Source organism: Podarcis vaucheri (genome assembly GCF_965113315.1).
Source record: "Podarcis vaucheri genome assembly, chromosome: 15".
Taxonomy (NCBI): domain Eukaryota; kingdom Metazoa; phylum Chordata; class Lepidosauria; order Squamata; family Lacertidae; genus Podarcis; species Podarcis vaucheri.
This window is the reverse complement of record NC_138753.1, coordinates 13753896-13771270: the sequence shown is the minus strand read 5'-3', so window position 1 is coordinate 13771270 and position 17375 is coordinate 13753896. Positions and strand designations below refer to the sequence as shown.

The 17375-nt window shown below is 45.0% G+C and overlaps 1 protein-coding gene across 2 annotated transcripts in view; it reads left to right on the top strand.

Annotated features, from left to right (window-relative positions):
- ZZEF1 (zinc finger ZZ-type and EF-hand domain containing 1) overlaps positions 1 to 17375 on the top strand; it is a 70698-nt gene that overhangs the window by 25358 nt on the left and 27965 nt on the right. For both annotated transcript variants that reach the window (XM_082201332.1, XM_082201333.1), the window contains exons 19-35: positions 212 to 371; positions 531 to 652; positions 760 to 882; positions 1713 to 1879; positions 2172 to 2253; positions 3348 to 3549; positions 4205 to 4353; positions 6399 to 6639; positions 7525 to 7604; positions 7857 to 7950; positions 8846 to 9347; positions 10351 to 10515; positions 10914 to 11033; positions 11789 to 11950; positions 13680 to 13809; positions 15437 to 15575; positions 16779 to 16944. In XM_082201332.1, coding sequence (XP_082057458.1) covers positions 212 to 371; positions 531 to 652; positions 760 to 882; positions 1713 to 1879; positions 2172 to 2253; positions 3348 to 3549; positions 4205 to 4353; positions 6399 to 6639; positions 7525 to 7604; positions 7857 to 7950; positions 8846 to 9347; positions 10351 to 10515; positions 10914 to 11033; positions 11789 to 11950; positions 13680 to 13809; positions 15437 to 15575; positions 16779 to 16944 — 2804 coding nt within the window. The remainder of the gene's footprint in view (positions 1 to 211; positions 372 to 530; positions 653 to 759; positions 883 to 1712; positions 1880 to 2171; positions 2254 to 3347; positions 3550 to 4204; positions 4354 to 6398; positions 6640 to 7524; positions 7605 to 7856; positions 7951 to 8845; positions 9348 to 10350; positions 10516 to 10913; positions 11034 to 11788; positions 11951 to 13679; positions 13810 to 15436; positions 15576 to 16778; positions 16945 to 17375) is intronic.

Sequence of the window (17375 nt, the reverse complement as noted above, 5' to 3'; positions counted from 1 at the left end):
GTTGGAGGATAGAGAGCATTGAGGACAGAGACTTCTGTGTGTGTAGAAACCAGCCTACTGTGCAAAGGTAAAAATGGTGTGGGTTGCTCTTACCCACCACTGACATATGCCCCCCCCCAAAGGCTGCCCAGTCTGCAAAAGCTTAACCACCCTATTTTAAGTCGCTCAAGGCCAGCATTTCTGACAAGGTGAAACTTTTTGCATTCCGCAGTGCGAAATGTTGATGATGGGCATTGCCCAGCAAGACACGGGTCCTGTGCTCTCGTCCTTATTCTGGTCTGTCCAGGGCAGCCTGCTTTCCTGGTGCTACTTGCAACTTAAGGGCAGTGATCCAGCACCCAAGAGCCTTGCCGTAGAAATCCTTACAAAATGTAAGTATCCGACCAGGAGCGGCCTCTTAACTTACCTTTTCTGTAAAAACTCCCAAACGTGCTGATGGGAATTGTACTTCAAAACACCCGGAGAGCAACACGCTGGGGAAGGATCCTCTGCATCGTTTACTAAGCCATCTTTTGCTCTTTCCTGTCTAGATGTGCAGCAGTTCCTGCGGAGCGTCAGGACAATTTTAGAGTCGCTCCTGTCCCAACACAGTGGGAGAACAATAGTGGAAAAACTGAGCAACTCTGTCTTTTCCATGGTAGCCCGCCAGCTGGTGAGTGAACTTATGGGATGCTTACGACAGCTGTGGGTGGGTTTTCTTGATATATTTTAAAAAAAACAACCTGTAATTCTAACAGGGCACCTTTTGTCCTTTCCCAGATGACCTTCCTGCAGGACTTCTGCACTTTAGACATTCCACATCGTACCCTCCTGCAGGATGTCAGCATTTTGACAAAGCTACTGAATGACCTGTCTGCAGAGCCAGGAGGTGGCCCAAATAAGGTAGCCTTGGGAAAGGTGCTGATGCTTTCAGTGCACAATATGAACTCTGCTGTTAACCACGTCAAGTGCATTTTCTGTGTAAAGTAGGATAAGAATGAAATGAAAATTAACTCTTCCTCTGTTAAGTCTTGCGAAAGATGGGTGTTGAGAAAGGGGCCCAAGTTTGAGTAATGCAAACACTTCTGTAGAATCTGAGGCCTTCAAGTCCTGGCACATGCAGATACCATGCCTAGAAATATCTATCTAGGTAGGCCTTCCTAGTGCTACCAAGGGATCCAGTCATTCAGTGTTTTTCTTTTCTTTTCTTAATTGACATTATTAACAGCCCCAAACTGCAGTATGTAGAGTATTAGATCATGCCATATACAAAGCAAACAAGCAGTGAACAATGAGAAAGGGAAGTGGTAACACACCAGTACAAACCAAGACATCCATATTTCCCAAGCCGGCGTAGGTAGTGAATCTTGAGAAATAAAACCCCATGAGATGGCATAGTAATATTTTGGATCCTCCTTCCCCCAGGAAACTCTTCAGTTTATGTGTGTAATTTTCCATAGTTTCTTACACCCCACAGGCAAATGCAGATTATTTTCAGTGTTCTTCCTTTCTAGGCTGTTGAAATCCTAGCCAACATCCATGTCAAAAACACTTTAGAGAGACCAGTTTTCATGTTGTCCATTTACCTCTGGATTAAGCTTCCAGGTGTGCACCAGACACCTGGTTATTTCAGGACTTCCTTTTCCTGGATTGGCATCTGGGGAGCCGAATCACCCTTGGCTCCTTTTATAATGGTTTATTATTATTATTATCATTATTATTATTTGTGCCAGGTGGGCATGGAGAGTTGGCAGCAGGAACAGCCGGTGGTGCTGCGGACATGGGCTGCAGAATCCCCACATAACTACGAAAACAACTGCCACGACGTCACCGTCTTCCTTTGTCCTGGGGCAACTTACTTCGAGGTGGAGTTTGACGAAAGATGTGAAACAGAGCGGAGGTAACCTTGCAGCAGTTTTCATCTTGGGTGTGACTTCCATGTTAGCACCTCTCTTTTGGCCCCATTGCTGAAGGCTCACTCATACATCTGTTAGCCCAGCCCCTTGCATTCCTGGGAAGGTCTAGCTAGGCAGGGGCGCCCCCTCAATGCCACACCTTCAGGATTATTCTGCACGTCTCTTCAGTGCCTAGCTGTGCTTCTGAGCTGTCCCAGTTAGGCCCCCAAAGGTTGCCAGAACTCACCGGTTAGAGAAATTCTGTTCTTTTAATGCTGCACAAACACATCTTCATAGGTACGATTACCTGGAATTTACTGACGCCAAAGGTGGAAAAACTCGCTACGATACCAAAGTTGGCACAGACAAGTGGCCCAAGGTGAGTGGCTTCCAAATACTGAGAGCGAGCAAGACTTCTGTGTCACGCAAAAACCCACCGCAGTGGCACCACATTCAGTTGTTCCTGGCTTTTCTTGCAACTGCACTGGGAGGTTCTTTATGGAGAACCACATACCTTGTTATTTAAGAGAGATGAAGAACATTGCCTTTTGGGGACAGCATTAAATCTTGCTTCACGACATGCTCCTAAAGCAGGGGTGGCCAATGTGTGACCCACTAGATCAGCAATTGCCAAATTCCTTTTTTTTTTTTTTGTCAACCCCGACTTGGTTCCATAAACTCATCCCTTGTGCAACCCACCCCCACATCGGTTTGCATGACACACTAAGGAAGATAATAACACAATCAAATTCAACAGAGTAACAAGTACTTGCACATTTATTCAAACTATTTAGTTTAATTGTCAACAAAATGGATGAACTTGAGCCAGAGAAACTAGCTTTTCAAAGACTGATAGCTATTTGCACCTGCACCACCATCCTGCCACCTTCTTGCCTCTTAGTGCCCCCCCCGGCAATCCCACCGCCCCCCTTGGCTAGGATACCACCACTGCTCTAAATGTTGCTGGACTGCAACTCCCATCAGCTCCCGCCAGCATTGTCAGTGAATGATAGGAATCGTAGTCCTCCAATGTCAGGAGAGCCACAAGACTCGTATGAACTCACAATTGCAAGAAAGTATTTTCTATCACTTGAAGGGGGTTAAAGCCTTCATTCCAGCTGGGCAGTGTCATTTTCCTGACAGGCAGGGCTACACAGGTTTCTGAACTGAAGTTTCACTATCCGATGGTATTTGCTTTATCCATTCCTTAGAATCAAACACACTGCCAGGCTTTTTGCAAAACTCTTGAAATAGGAAGTTTTGCATTGCATCCTTCCGTCAAAACTTCCCAAGGTTTCTTTCACCTAATAAAAAGACGCTGCATTTCATTTGGCTGGGGAGGTGTGTTGTGTGTGGGTGTGTGTAAGAGCTGCGAGCACGATGGAGGAATGTTGGGTTATCATTCATAGCCCTGCTGTGACTTCCTGTCATGTGACACTTGGCAAAAACCTCACCTGTTTTGTTGCTCTGTAGAAAGTGACCTTTAAGGCTGGCCCTCGGCTGCAGTTTCTCTTTCACTCCGACAGCAGTAATAACGAGTGGGGCTACAAATTCTCCGTCACTGCATATGGCTTGCCAGATGTGGAAGTTTCGTGGGGTCTGGACCTGCATCTCCTTGTGGCCAGGCTCATGGGGCGCCTGGCTTCTCAGAGCATGGTGCTGAAATCCCAACGAGGTGCGTTGAGTTCAAGCATCACTTGAAATGTGTTCAGGGTGTGGAGCTGTGGCGAGGATCCTTTATGAGTTGTAAGGAAGGTGAAGGAGGGGTTGTTTTGCTATAAACTGAGGCAATGTAGTTGTCTTCAGTCTCCAATGCTTTCCTGGTGATTTATTTGTTCATTAGGTTTGCGTACATACCATTCTTAACTTCAAAAAGCTCAGAGCAATTCACAGTTGTTCTTCCTCTAGCCACCGCACTGAGTAGCATGTGAAACTTTGACATTGGAACCCCAGGTTTAGATGACTTTTGACTGAATCCCTTTAGCCAATTTTACTTTCCTTCGTCTGGCTACCTACACAGTAAAATAAATTACGTGTGTACCCTGTTTCTCCCCTTCCCCCAATAGTTGACAGTGACTTTTAAAAACGTGTGATCTAAAACAACCAAAAGCAAGAACGTTATATACATATTTTGAGCCCTAGAAAGAGTGCCTACATCCAAGGTGCCTACATCATATTGTAAAATCCACAAGACTGGCTTCTGTATTTTATTTCCTTTTCACTTTCCATTGATTTAAAGGTTATGAGGCTAGAAATTTAAGATGCTTAATATAACAGATGTATAGCCTTTACTTTTCTAATATCACTGCCTCTCTTTTTTCCTTCCCCAGAGGCAGGAAATGAAATAGAATTGTCTCCTGCAAAAGTGATGTCTGTTCTTAACTCTCCTCTGTGGAAGCCGGTCTTCAGGCATCAGATGCGTTCTGAGCAAAAGCTGGGAGCTAAAGAGCGTAGCCAAATGCCACAGGAAGACAAAGAGGTATTTCAGCCAACTTCCTAAATCTAGTCGCACTAATGCATGGAGCACTTCAGCCCTTCTGCTTCTCTTCAGTGCTTCCTTAGCTGATATTGTACAGTAGTCAGATGACCGCCTCCAGGTGTTACCCCAACACAGGTAGCTATGACCAGAGATCACAGTGGAAGAGTGACCAGGGTTAAGGATGGGATGGGGCAGAAACATGATGAGGATATATTTCATTTGGTCACCAAGCAGGTTTATTGCTGGCACAACGGTTGTTGGGCTACTGTGTGGTAACTGCAGGAGATTTTAGTGGAGCTCTAGAGGAGGGCATCTTGAGTCGCCTGCTCCTTTTTTTATCTTATTCTATTTATTTAACAATTTATTTCCTGTTTGCTTATAATAAAACCTCTAAGTGGTATGCACCAAATATTAATATTAACATTAACAGTAAAGACAAATCAAACATACTGAAATAATTATAATTAACAGGGTTGGTGGTTTTTTTTTAAAGATTAAAACATATCAACAATCTACATGTCTGGGTACACTTGCTTAAACTAAAATGTTTTCAGCAGGTACCAAAAAGAGTACAGTGAAGGCACCTGCCTGATGTCCATAGGCAGAGAGTTCCGAAATGTGGGTGTTGCCACGATAAAAGATTGATTTCTCACCACTGTGGCATGAGTATTATTTGGCACCTTTAACAGTGCCACTTCCACAGATCAAAGTGATTGGTTAAGCATACATGGTATGAGTAAAGTGGTCCCGAGCCGTTAAGGGCTTTATGTACCAATAGTAACACCTCGAACGCGGCCCAATAAGAAATCAGGAACCAATACAGACCACTGAGCTGAGGAGTTGCGTGCTGACGGGGTCTTGCTCCTATAAACAACTGTGCTGCAGCATTCTACATCAACTACAGTTTCCAGGTCATACAAGGGAAGCTGCACAATAGAGTACTTTGCAGGAATCCAGTCTTGAAGTACCAGTGCCTGAAGTACCATGGTCAAGCCCTCCTGGCTCAGGAATGGTAAAAGCTGTTGCACCGAGTATAGCTAGTAAAAGGTGCTTCAAGCCACTGAGACTCCCTGGGCCTCCAGTGACAAAGCTGGACCCAGAAGCACCTGATTGCACACCTGCTCCTTTAGGGATCTGTTTCTTTCGATTAAAACGGAAAGCTAAACCATAGTTTGGCATTACTGAGAGCAGCCCTAGCTTTTCTCCAGGCTCACATCTTATCTTGCTTCTCCTCTTGTGCAACTGTGAGGACTTTAGTGTGGGGGAAGTCAGGAGGTTCCCTTACTGTGGGTCACTAATTAAAAGATGAAGAATTCAATAACGTTTATTGATTGCACGTCCAAGATAGAACCCCCTATGTGGAAGTCTCTACCATGGAATTAAACACAGTGTACGCATAGGTATAGAAGTGCAAAATAATCAGACCCTTCCCTTCATTACGTTAGTTTATTCGGTCATAAAGCATCATTAAAGCAACACTATTTGACATGTGCAATTAGACCCCTTTGTTGTCGTCTTCTTTCACACCATCATCTTTGCTGCACAAGTGCTTCATCTGCATTTGTCTTTGAAGCTTCTACAGCATGATTTGTTGCTTTTTCCAAGTTTCTCGATGTCTCCAAATGTTTTCTTACTTGTAACATAGCTTGCTTACTCCCTTCCAGTCACATCAAATATGGCCTTAGCAGTTTCTCTTCAGTACTACTTAACTGAACAATTTAACTACACCTGGAAGCTTCTGATTAACCACACATGTTTTGTCATCAATCCAAGACAAAATGTGATTAATCTTAACTATGGTTAGTAGAAGCAAAGCCGCCTTCAAACAGTTTAATCGAAGCTGGCTTGTTCTCACTAATCACAGTTTAGGGTTCAGATGACACACTAAACTATGGTTAATATAAAATGGAAGCGGAAAATTCTTGTCTCTGTGACTATGTCAGAGAGGGAAGGGAGCCCAGGTACAGGGCAGACAAGGCTCATTCTTGTAACACTAAACCAGAGTGTACTGTTACCAACTAAATCTCTTCTAATCTTCTTTTCAGGCCACAAACTCTCATGCCAACAACTGTCATAATTTTCTCCTTGACTTCGCAAAGTCAGACTCTGCCCAGGAGTTCTGTGGGCCAAATTCTGAGCTTTTCAAAGGACTCGTACAGGCATGTAAAAAACAGGCCCCAAAGACTGATATAGTTGCTGGTTCCACTATTGATCAAGCTGTCCAGTCTACATTTGCTGCTCTGGTCTATCTCTCTCCAGATTTGTATGGGAAGCTTCAGAAATATGGTAACTCCTACCTTAGTGAACATACATTCACAGTGAAGACGACTGCTCATATTTACATGATTCAGTTGTAAAAGTGTGGCTTGTCCATTCTTTCTAAATAATATTTACAACTTCGCTTGCATCAATTTTATGTACATGTGAAAAACCCGCTTAGTTTGTATAACACACGTGGAAAAAATCAGGGTGAGTTGAGTTTCCCTTTGTGTGTTCCAGAGGCCTGACTGGCCTCCGCTGAAAGTTGGGCATTTAGTGTCACTGGACCTGTGATGTGGAGCAGAGTTGGGGCAGGCACCCTTGCTTTTGACTTTCAGGCATCTCTCAGAGACCTCTTTATGCTGCCAGGCCTTTGCAGCTGTTTAAATTGATTAGCCAGTCAATTGAATAACCATTTGTATTGCCCTAAATGGTGTTTTAGTTGTACACTGCCCTGATATTTTATGACATTGTCGCTACGGAAGTATTTTTATACAAAAGTGAGCCTAGGGTGCCATTTTATACAAGTGGCAAGTGGCATACAAGTGGCAAACCACTCCATGCTGTGTGGCAGGTGGGGACCAATGTCCCCTGTGTATAGAAAAATGTTTCAGAGAGCTATTCTCTTTGTCAAAGTTTCTGTGAGCTGGGCAGATTGTTTCCCCCTCCACCCCTACCCTCTGCAGCTATGCAGTCATCAAACATTTGATCTTCCACCTGCAGGCTGAAGTTGATCCAGTCCAGGGAGATTTTTGGCCCTCAGTTCCATTGTTTGTATAAACTGGTCCTGAGACAACCACGTTTCTTTTATTGATTTGAAGTGGTGGCAGAGGTCCACTGTGGCTTCCGCAGTTCTTTTGTTACACCTTCAAGATGGCTTAGAAGTCTCTTCTTTTCTTCCTTTCCCCACAGTCAACAGTGGAGGCAAAACGCCTTTGGGCGAAGAGTTTGCACAAGTATATTCCCTGGCCGACGGGATCAGAATATGGATGGTAAGATTTCCTCTCTTTACCCTGGGGCCCAGAAAATGGCTGCTATACAATTTCCCCCATTTGTTCCTCATTTCCTGAGTCAGTCTCAACATTTCTGTGCAGAGAAATCCCTCTAAAAGATAATTTTAAGCACCTGAGTTCATTTAAGTAGCATCAAATGTGCTGTCTCCCTACCCCCTCCATCCACCAGGGACACCTTGGCAAATTTTGAAAGTACTTTAAACTCTTTTAAAAATATGTGTATTTCTACAGCTAGAAATGAAACAGAAGTTCCTCGTGAACCAGGGAAATAATGGGGAGGAGAAGCAGACTGCTGAGGTGAGCGAGGTGAACCCAGAGACCCTTGGTAAGTGTCATTGTGCTTCTGCCTCTCTTTGCTCCTCTTGCTTTTCCCATGGGTGGCAGACAGCCACATTGACCAATATCACCCCCTGGCATCCAAGGCAGGAAGTGCTCACACTACATTGGCTCCCAGTACGTTTCCGAGCACAATTCAAAGTGTTGGTGTTGACCTTTAAAGCCCTAAATGGCCTCGGCGCAGTATACCTGAAGGAGCGTCTCCACCCCCATCGTTCAGCCCGGACGCTGAGATCCAGCGCCGAGGGCCTTCTGGCAGTTCCCTCATTGCGAAAAGCAAAGCTACAGGGAACCAGGCAGAGGGCCTTCTCAGTAGTGGCGCCCACCCTGTGGAACGCCCTCCCATCAGATGTCAAAGAGATAAACAACTTCCTGACATTCAGAAGACATCTTAAGGCAGCCTTGTTCAGGGAAGTTTCTAATGTGTGATATCTTAGTGTATTTTTGGTCTTTGTGGAAGCCGCCCAGAGTGGCTGGGGAAACCCAGCCAGATGGGCGGGGTACAAATAATTTATTATTGTTGTTGTTGTTGTTGTTATTATTATTATTATTATTATTATTATTATTATTATTATTATTATTATTATTATTATTATTACAGCGAGAGCTGTAAGGTAGGCCGTGCACTTATGAAATACTTAACATTTCATCTGTTGATCAGTGGCGTAGCGTGGGTTGTCAGCACCCGGGGCAAGGCAAGTAATTTGCGCCCCCTAACCCGTGGATTTGCGCCCCCTAACCCTAACCCCCAAATGTTGCGCCCGGTGCGGCCGGCCCCCCCTGCACCCCCCACTCTACGCCACTGCTGTTGATACGAGATGCACAGAGCAGGAGGAGCCCAGTTGCACTGCTCTCATGATGCGCTTGATGCCTTTCTATTGCAGCGCAACAGTGCATCCAGAAAAGTCACCTCTTGCTCAGTTTTCTGCCTGCACGGACCAAGGCAGAAGGCCACGACTTGGATCACGCAGAGGACTTTGGGCGATGCCACAGAGACCGACGTCGGAGGACGAGCTCTGTCGTCGAAGCGGATTTCCAAGCATCAGATTCTTCCCCTGTCTCTGGAGTGACTGGTTTTGTTTTCCCGGAGGCAGGTCAGGCCACAGCCTCCAGCTCAAAGAGGAAGCAGGTGCCAGACTCGCCGCAGACAGAAGTGTCTCCTGCGTCCCAAAGCAAATCCCTTGACAGTAACTTGTCGGAGCAAGAAGATGCCTTGTCCCCTCCCTCCACTCCCACCCGGAAGCCTCCGTTCAGCCGCGGGAGGCTCCGGCTCCTCTCCTTCCGCTCCATGGAGGAGTCCAAGCCTGTGCCCAGCATTAAGGAGAAATACCCCATCCTGAAACACACCTTGGACTTCATTAAGGACCAATCTCTTTCTCATGAAAGGTGAGCCAGATCCAATTTTGTGCCGGTAAGAAAAACCAGACGTCTCATTAAATAGAGGCTCCAGGAAAACCTCAAGGGGCGTTTGAGATTTGCTTGTTTGGCTCCTACCTCTTGGCCTGTGCGGCTTATTGCTGAACAATAGGATGCTGTGAGAGCATAAGACGAGCCCTGCTAGATCAGTCCAATGGCCAATCTAGTTGAGCATCCTGTTCTCACAGTGGCCAATCAGATACGAGGAACCGCAGTATGGCACAAGGTGTGTTTTGCTTCAGAATATGTGCTCAACAGTGAATGTTTTGTGAGAAGTATTTGTTTTTGGTTCTAACACTTTACGTAAACTGCCTAGGGGTTACGTATATTAAGCAGTACAAAAAAGTATAGAAATATATTATTGAGTTAAGAATTCCATCCCGGTGGGCAAGTGTATGTGAGAGCATTTCTTGCTTTTGTGTATATATCAGGAAACCCTGTTATACGATATATACGATATGCAATATCTTTATTGTCATTGTCCCATGCAGAACAATGAAATTGAAAAACTACATAAAAACTACATAAAACTACATAAAAACTACATAAAACTACATAAAAACTACATCAAACATTCAAAATCCCCTAAAAACTCTGAAACCCCATTTTAAAATACACTATACTATAGAGACCCCTTATGCTTCGCTTAGAACCAGATTTGCATTTGCATAGAAACTGTTTCTCAGGCGGCTAGTCCTGGCCTTTATAACCCTATACCTTCTTCCAGAAGGCAGAAGCTGAAAGAGATCATTTGTTATAACAAACCATAAAGCCATGTAGCGTGTTGTCATCGCTTTGCTGCCACATTTTGTCCTGATCGATAAATACCCACCACTTGCCACTTTGTTAGGCTTCTTGACATCACCAGTTCTCTGTTGACGGAGAAGCTCATCGGTGTGGGTGAATGCACCGTCCCCTTGTGCCAATGCAGGAAAAGGTTTAATAGGAAAGTGTGTGTGTGCGTTTCTCCTAGTGTTCTGAAAGTCCTTGCTTTGAGGAAAGCTCAAGCCAAAAGCATCTTGGAAGTGTTGAAGATGATCCTCCAGTGCCTAGAATCCCTCAGCCAGCCTCACTGCTTCACCCCACCTTGCATCATCTTCCTGCTGGAACTCCTGGCTTGCCAAAAAGACTTCACAAAGTAAGACATGTGGGAAGCTGCACTTCAGGCATAGGCAGTTGTTCATTTTTAGCTCAAGTTAGCAGAGAGCGGAATGCGTCCAATCAAGCCATTGGTCCATCATTCTTAGTATGGCCTACACCTTTGATGGGGGTACCCGAGGCCAGCATATTTAATAAAAAATATTTTTTTAATACAGATAGCCTGTCATACACTTAGCACTGTCATATTTTAATGGGTGATCTTGGGAATAGCTCAAGTTATGTATTCCCCCACCCCTTTGTTTTGGTTCTTCTCATTGCCCCTTTGCTCTGATGTCAGTGCAATGGTAGATTGAAGTAGCTATGGTTGTTGGGAAGTATTACACAATGGCAGGCTTATAAAATGCAATCCAACAGCCTATATATCTTCTTTTCCAGCTATTTTGCACACTTGGAAGGCTGTGGGGCTGAGCTGCACCGGGAAATACGGGAATCTTACTACCAGCTTCTTCTCTTTTTGGTCAACGCTCTGAAAGGATTTAACGACCTCAATGAGAAGTATGGACCTCTTTCTTTCTTTCTTTCTTTCTTTCTTTCTTTCTTTCTTTCTTTCTTTCTCTTAAAGCATACAAGATCCTTTTTTTTTGTAAGACTCCTTTACTCCAACCACCATGGTAATTGTCCCTGGTGTTGTGTGAAGAGTACATCCTATTGTCGTCCCATAACTTACTATCAATCAATTTTATTGCATCACTCTGAGCTCTGGGTATCATTTATTACTTATTAAGGTATTTATATCCTGCCTTTCTCCCAAGTTGGGACTCAAGGCAGCTCAAAGCTGTTAAAAACTTTATAAAACACAAAGTTACAAAAGCAAACTAATAAAACACATTTAAAACCAGCAATTTAAATGCAGTTTGCCCTGACAGCAGCCCAGTGGGCAGTCTTTGCACTTTAGTATTCAGAGGCCTGTCTGAAGAGGAAGGTCTTGCTTAGCCTGCTGGCAGAAGGATAACAAGGGGAGGGAGGAGCCAGTCTGATCTCTCTTGGGAAGGAATTCCGCAGTAGGGGAGCAGCCACAGAAAAGGCTCTGTATTATGAACAAGGGAGAAAAATCAGGTTGTTTCCAATGTTGCTTCCCTCCACACTATGTGCAAATTCCGTCATGTTGTCTCCTTTGGTCATAGCCCCCTTTACCCCCCAAATGAAATTAAGGCCGTTTGTCCCTTCTCCTTCGCTTTTGCCACCTGCAGCCTTGCAGCTCCTCCGTGTTTTAATTGCACTGCCCTGGTTTGTCTTCCCTGTTCGTTTAGATCGTTGCTCCCTGCCTTGTCCTGCGTGCAGACGTCTCTCCTTCACCTCTTGGACATGGGTTGGGAGCCAAGTGACCTTTCCTTCTTTGTTGATATACAGCTGCCACACCTCCTTATCAACATGTCACGAGAGAACATAAGTACACATGACAGCATAGTTTGGTAAGTTGGGACAAGTACCTGGGTTTGTTTTGCTTTGACACTCCTATCGGTGCCGCAACAAAACGACTAGCACATTTGCAAAGCTAAGAAGGGTCTGGTATGGTTTCAAATTGGATGGGAGACCGCCTGTTGAGATTGCTGCAATGCAGGGGGTTGGACTACGTCACCCTTGGGATCCCTTCCAACTCGGATTCTTTGAAAGTCTGTGAAATAATTTTGGCTGGGAAGTCGCTTGTGCATTCGTAGGAATTGCCCAGAACTGCCTCGAGAGGATCTTGGCTGAACGGTGGGGTAGAAATCTGACGAGTGAATAAATAATGCAAAATAAAGATATTTCCCAAAGCAGTTACTGTTTCTTACAAGAGCTGGCTTTCTCTTAAAAAAATACAGATGCCTTGTTGTTGTTTTTTCCCTTTGTGGGGGAGCCTCGTGTTTGAAGTGTTTTGAGACTGAGATGTTTGTTGTTTGCATTAATATATCAACTGCCTGCATTGCAGGATTCCATATTTGTTCCTATGGCTGGTAGGGGCTGTGAGTTTCTGGAAGGGCTAGCCCACTTTTTGAAACTTCGTTTATTAATGGCATTTGCATGCTGTTCCAATACAGCATAAAGTTCTCTTTGTGGTTTAACAGGAAATAATTCTAAACACATTGGAAATGCAAATTAGGTCATGAAGCCATGAAATCAAAACCTGCATCCTTGCTCCTCCAAAGTTAGAACACAGATTTAAAAACATAGAAGGTCATACTCCACCAGCTATTTAGAAGACCTGGGTGTTGCTGGAAATAAGCTGGCATTGGGCAAACCTCCCTGGGGAGGCTGTTCCATAACTATGGTGCTAGCACCGAAAACTCTTACTGGCCTCAGATAATTCAATTTAGAGCAGGCACTCCAAGGAGATTCTTTGGAAGAAGACCAAATTATTTTTAAAGCATTAATTTTAATAGTCATCCTAAAGAGGGTTAAATTGATAGGTTTAGTGCTTGTGCTAATTATGAAAACAAACCGGAGTACACCAAGTTTTTCTGTGCCACCCATTAACAAAAGTGCTCATGTGAAAGTGTGAAAAATAGTTGACTTGAGTTTTAAAAAACAGAACATAGAGATAAAACCTTAAAGAGCAAAACAGAAAACAGTTTTTAGAAATGCTGGAACGTGGGGAAATGAAGAGGTCTTCCCTTGGTGCTGAAAGGTTGACAGCAGAGGCACTGCTGTAAGCCTGCCTGGTGAGGGCATCCCCCAAACCAGGGCATTACCACTGAAAGGACTCCCTCAGTGGTGCGGTGTTCTGTTCTCAGGGCCCTTCCATTCTCCCTAAGTTGCAGGATATTGTCCCTGACTACGCACTGACCTATGCTTGTTGCGTTTCTGAGATGGAGACCCTCAAAAGAGCAGCAGGACTGTAGAAGAGATGTCCTTGCCCCCCTCCTCCAAGCTTCCAGGCTTGCCACATTCTCCAGATTGGAGGGGCAGGGGCAATCCTGTGCATTAATGAAATTAATTTGCATAATTGTGGATGACTTACTGAACAATTCTTCTATTCAGCTCTTAATCTGGAACACCAGGTTCAGGCTACAGTTAAGATATTGGAAGCATATTAACCTGAGGCCTCTTTTTACTTGAATCAAACGGCTTTTAATCCATTAAACATTGCAGCCCCTCTTCCCCCATTCTTTTGGTCCTGCCGTTCTAAGTAGAAAGCATTTAATTTTGTGCCTTTGTTCCTAGCCAGTGGAGCGAGGAAGAGGAACTCGCAGACTACAAGCAGAACTCCGAGTGGATGGACGAGTGTCAAGAAGGAGTCTTTGAAAGCTGGTGCGACAAGATAAGCCAGGCTGATCCAGAGAAGCAGAGGAAGGTCAGTAGAATGAAAACTTTTTGTCTGGGTTTGGTGGAAGGGCTCAAGAGGTAGAGCAGGTGGAGGCAGAGCTGGTGTAATAGGCAGGCATGGATGGGCATGTTGTAGCCAGGAGGGGTTGGGGTAGCACGTACGAGAGGCCCAAGGACCCTACTCCGAGAACTGGAGATGACATTGTGGGATGGGGTAAAGGGAGGATGTATCCTGAACACAAGAAGGCATATGACTGACATTGGCTTTGGAAGATGCTCCTTCAAACCTGTTGAGCTATGAAGTCCACCCAGTGGCCCTGGGAGCATGCAGTCCCGTCCGTCCCCCCCCCCCCCCCAATTTGGGATTCGGAAGGCATTTTTATGTTTCATTTTCCTGCGACTTTTTAGCTAGCTGTCAATTTTTGATTTGCCTTCTATTTTATCTATGCATTTAAATATTTATAAGATGCCTTTTGGGGTCAAATCCACCCAAGCCAGCAAATTAAAAACAACCATATAACAACATTAGTATATCATTATCACTGTGAAACTTTCAAAATGGGGGCCGGGGGGCAGGGCGGAGGAGAATCCTGGAAATGCATTAAAATATATATTCAGCTGGTTTAAAACCCTTTCACAGAGCTACTTTAATGAACCAGCAACATGACTAAAAAACACATTTTAGTCATTGGCTGAAAACACTGATAGGCGGATGGAGTTGGGAACTCAGAATGTGCATGCTAGGTACTTCTAAGTTCCAAAATATTGCTCACAGGATAGCTTTGAATCTGGGAGTACAGGGAGTGTGTAACCAGCTTTGTTTGTACCTGGAAGCGTTGTATAAGCTCATGATACTACTTAAAGATATTACTGTAGGCTTCACCTGAATTGGCTCTTAGAAGCAGAAGCCTCCTTGGGCCTGAAACCAAGTTCTCCCTTGGCATTAATTGAGAGCACTGTTTATGCAGAGAGAGAGAGAAAAAAACTCCGAGAAGCAATTCTGCATCCATCTGCTTTCTTTCCAAAGCCCTCCAGGCTTCACAAAACTCATGTTCTTCCCACCTGATGTTTCCCTGTGATGGGCTTTCTTCCCAGTTCCTGCTCCATTATCTAGAGCAGGCATGTCCGACTACCAAGAGACAGCAATCCACTCCCACTATAAAATAACTGGCAGTGATCTAACTATTGGATTTTTGGGGAGGAAGACCCAAAGTTGTTGCGCTTTTTTGGGCGAGGAAGACCCAAAGTTTTTTTAGCTTTTTTTTGGGGGGGGGGAACAATCGACCAAGGGCGCCCCGCGATCGAGCTGTTGGACATGCCTGATCTAGAGGCACTGTAGCTTGCATGGAATTAATTTTCTTGTATATTCTGATGTGGTCTGACCTGCACAGTTACCTCTTGGGTTTTGCACTTTTCTGGATTTTGCAGTACTGTTCAAAGCTCAAAGAACAAAGCAAAATGCCCATTAAAAATATGCATTTAAGAATAACTCTACAATTCAACGATTTCTATCATAAATATATTGATCTGCCCATGCTACAGATGATGGCTCTTGAGTTAGACCTGCAGTGGGAAGAGCCAAGATGGTGGCATTTTATGGTTTAAAGTTTTCTGCAAAGCAAGCCCGTGAAAAGTGTTTCCACGTCTCATTCCAGATGCACATGTTCATTGCCCGCTACTGTGACCTGTTACACGTGGACATATCCTGTGACGGGTGCGATGAGATCGCTCCTTGGCATCGTTACCGCTGCTTGCAGTGCAACGACATGGATCTTTGCAAAACGTGCTTTTTGGGTAAGCCGGTTAGCCAGAAATGGCATTGTTTCTTCTTCAAAGGGGGTGCTCAGTTTTCTGTAGTTTAACATCTTTCTTTTTCTTTTTTCTAAAAAAAAGTAGGCACCAAAGACGATCCTTTTGCATTAACTTAAAAAAAAATGGCACCAATTTTCTGAATTTTGACACAGGCAATACTGTCCACAGAAGAAAAAGGAGGGGTAGTGTGTAAAACATGGAAATACTATAATTTGCAGGTAGTGGTGTGTATGTATGTTATGTGGATTCCCAGCACATTCATCAACTACTACTGGCCTGTTTTCCCAGCAGAGAAGAGGGACTTCAAGTTATCTACTCCCTTCCTTTCCCTTCACTCTTTCCTCTTTCTATTTCTGGGGGCAAGAATGGGGAACCTGCAGCCCTCTAGCTATTCTCTAAACTCCCAGCTCGCATCAACCCAAGCTTATTTGTGTTTTTGGGCAGTGATAAGGAAGCTGTGGCCCTCCATGTTGCTGGACTACAACTCCCATCATCCCTGACCCTTGGCCATACAGGCTGGGGCTGATGGGAGCTGCATTCTAGCGATGTCTGGAGGGCCACCGGCTCCCCATTTCTCTGCTTCAGGGGGACCCAGAAGTGTCAAAGACAGGCTTTGAACTGGAGCCTTGGCCTCTCCAGGTGATACTTAAATGGAACCTCCATGGCCCAAAGCAGTAAACTTCAGAATACCAGACGCAGTGGGGAAGAAGTGCTGCTTTTTCGTCTCTCACAAGTTTCCTGGAGACTCCCAACGGGCTGCTGATGGAACCTAAATGTGTCTTTGGTCACACCCAGCAGGGCATTTTCCATGCAAGCAAAACATCTCATTTTTTTGCCATTCAAAAGTCCTACCAGCAAGGACTCTGAACCTTCCGGCTCTTGGCCCATGCAAAGACACTGAGTGTGCACCCCAAAGGGTTAATTTTAAGCCTGTTTAAGAAAGAGAAATCAGAACATATCAGCTTTGCCAACTTGGTGCCATCCAGATGTTTGGCACTACAGCTTACGCCCCTCTGTGCTTGCTGAGGCTGATGGGAGCTGTAGTCCAAAACATCTGGAAGGTACCAGGCAGCAGAGGCTGAGGAAACGGCTTTATTCAACAGTTCTGCTGCAAGAGTGGTGTAGATATTGAACGAACGATGGCTGCTTTGAACACTCGTTGCTCTCCCTTTGCATCCCATGTAGGCGGAGTGAGACCCGAAGGCCACGAGGCGAACCATGACATGGTCAACATGGAATATGCCTGCGACCACTGCCAGGGCATTATCGTTGGGCAGCGCATGAACTGCAACGTGTGCGAAGATTTTGACCTTTGCTTTGGGTGTTATTCCGCCAAGAAGTACTCTGAGAGGTACTCTGCCTTCACAACCTTCTGAATCTTAACGTGACCACGCTTGGGAATTGGGCACCTCTACTTTGGGATTTTAAACCACAGAGCCTAGGACTTGCCGATCAGAAGGTCGGCGATTTAAATCACTGCGATGGGGTGAGCTCCTGTTGCTCGGTCCCTGCTCCTGCCAACCTAGCAGTTTGAAAGCACGTCAAAGTGCAAGTAGATAAATAGGTACCACTCTGGCGGGAAGCGTTTCCGTGCACTGCTCTGGTTCGCCAGAAGCGACTTAGTCATGCTGGCCACATGACCCGGAAGCTGTATGCCGGCTCCCTCGGCCAATAAAGCAAGATGAGCGCCACAGCCCCAGAGTCTGCCTAATGGTCAGGGGTCCCTTTACCTTTACTTTTTGGCATTATCAGGTGGAGGTGTGGGGGCAAATCCTGGCTAAT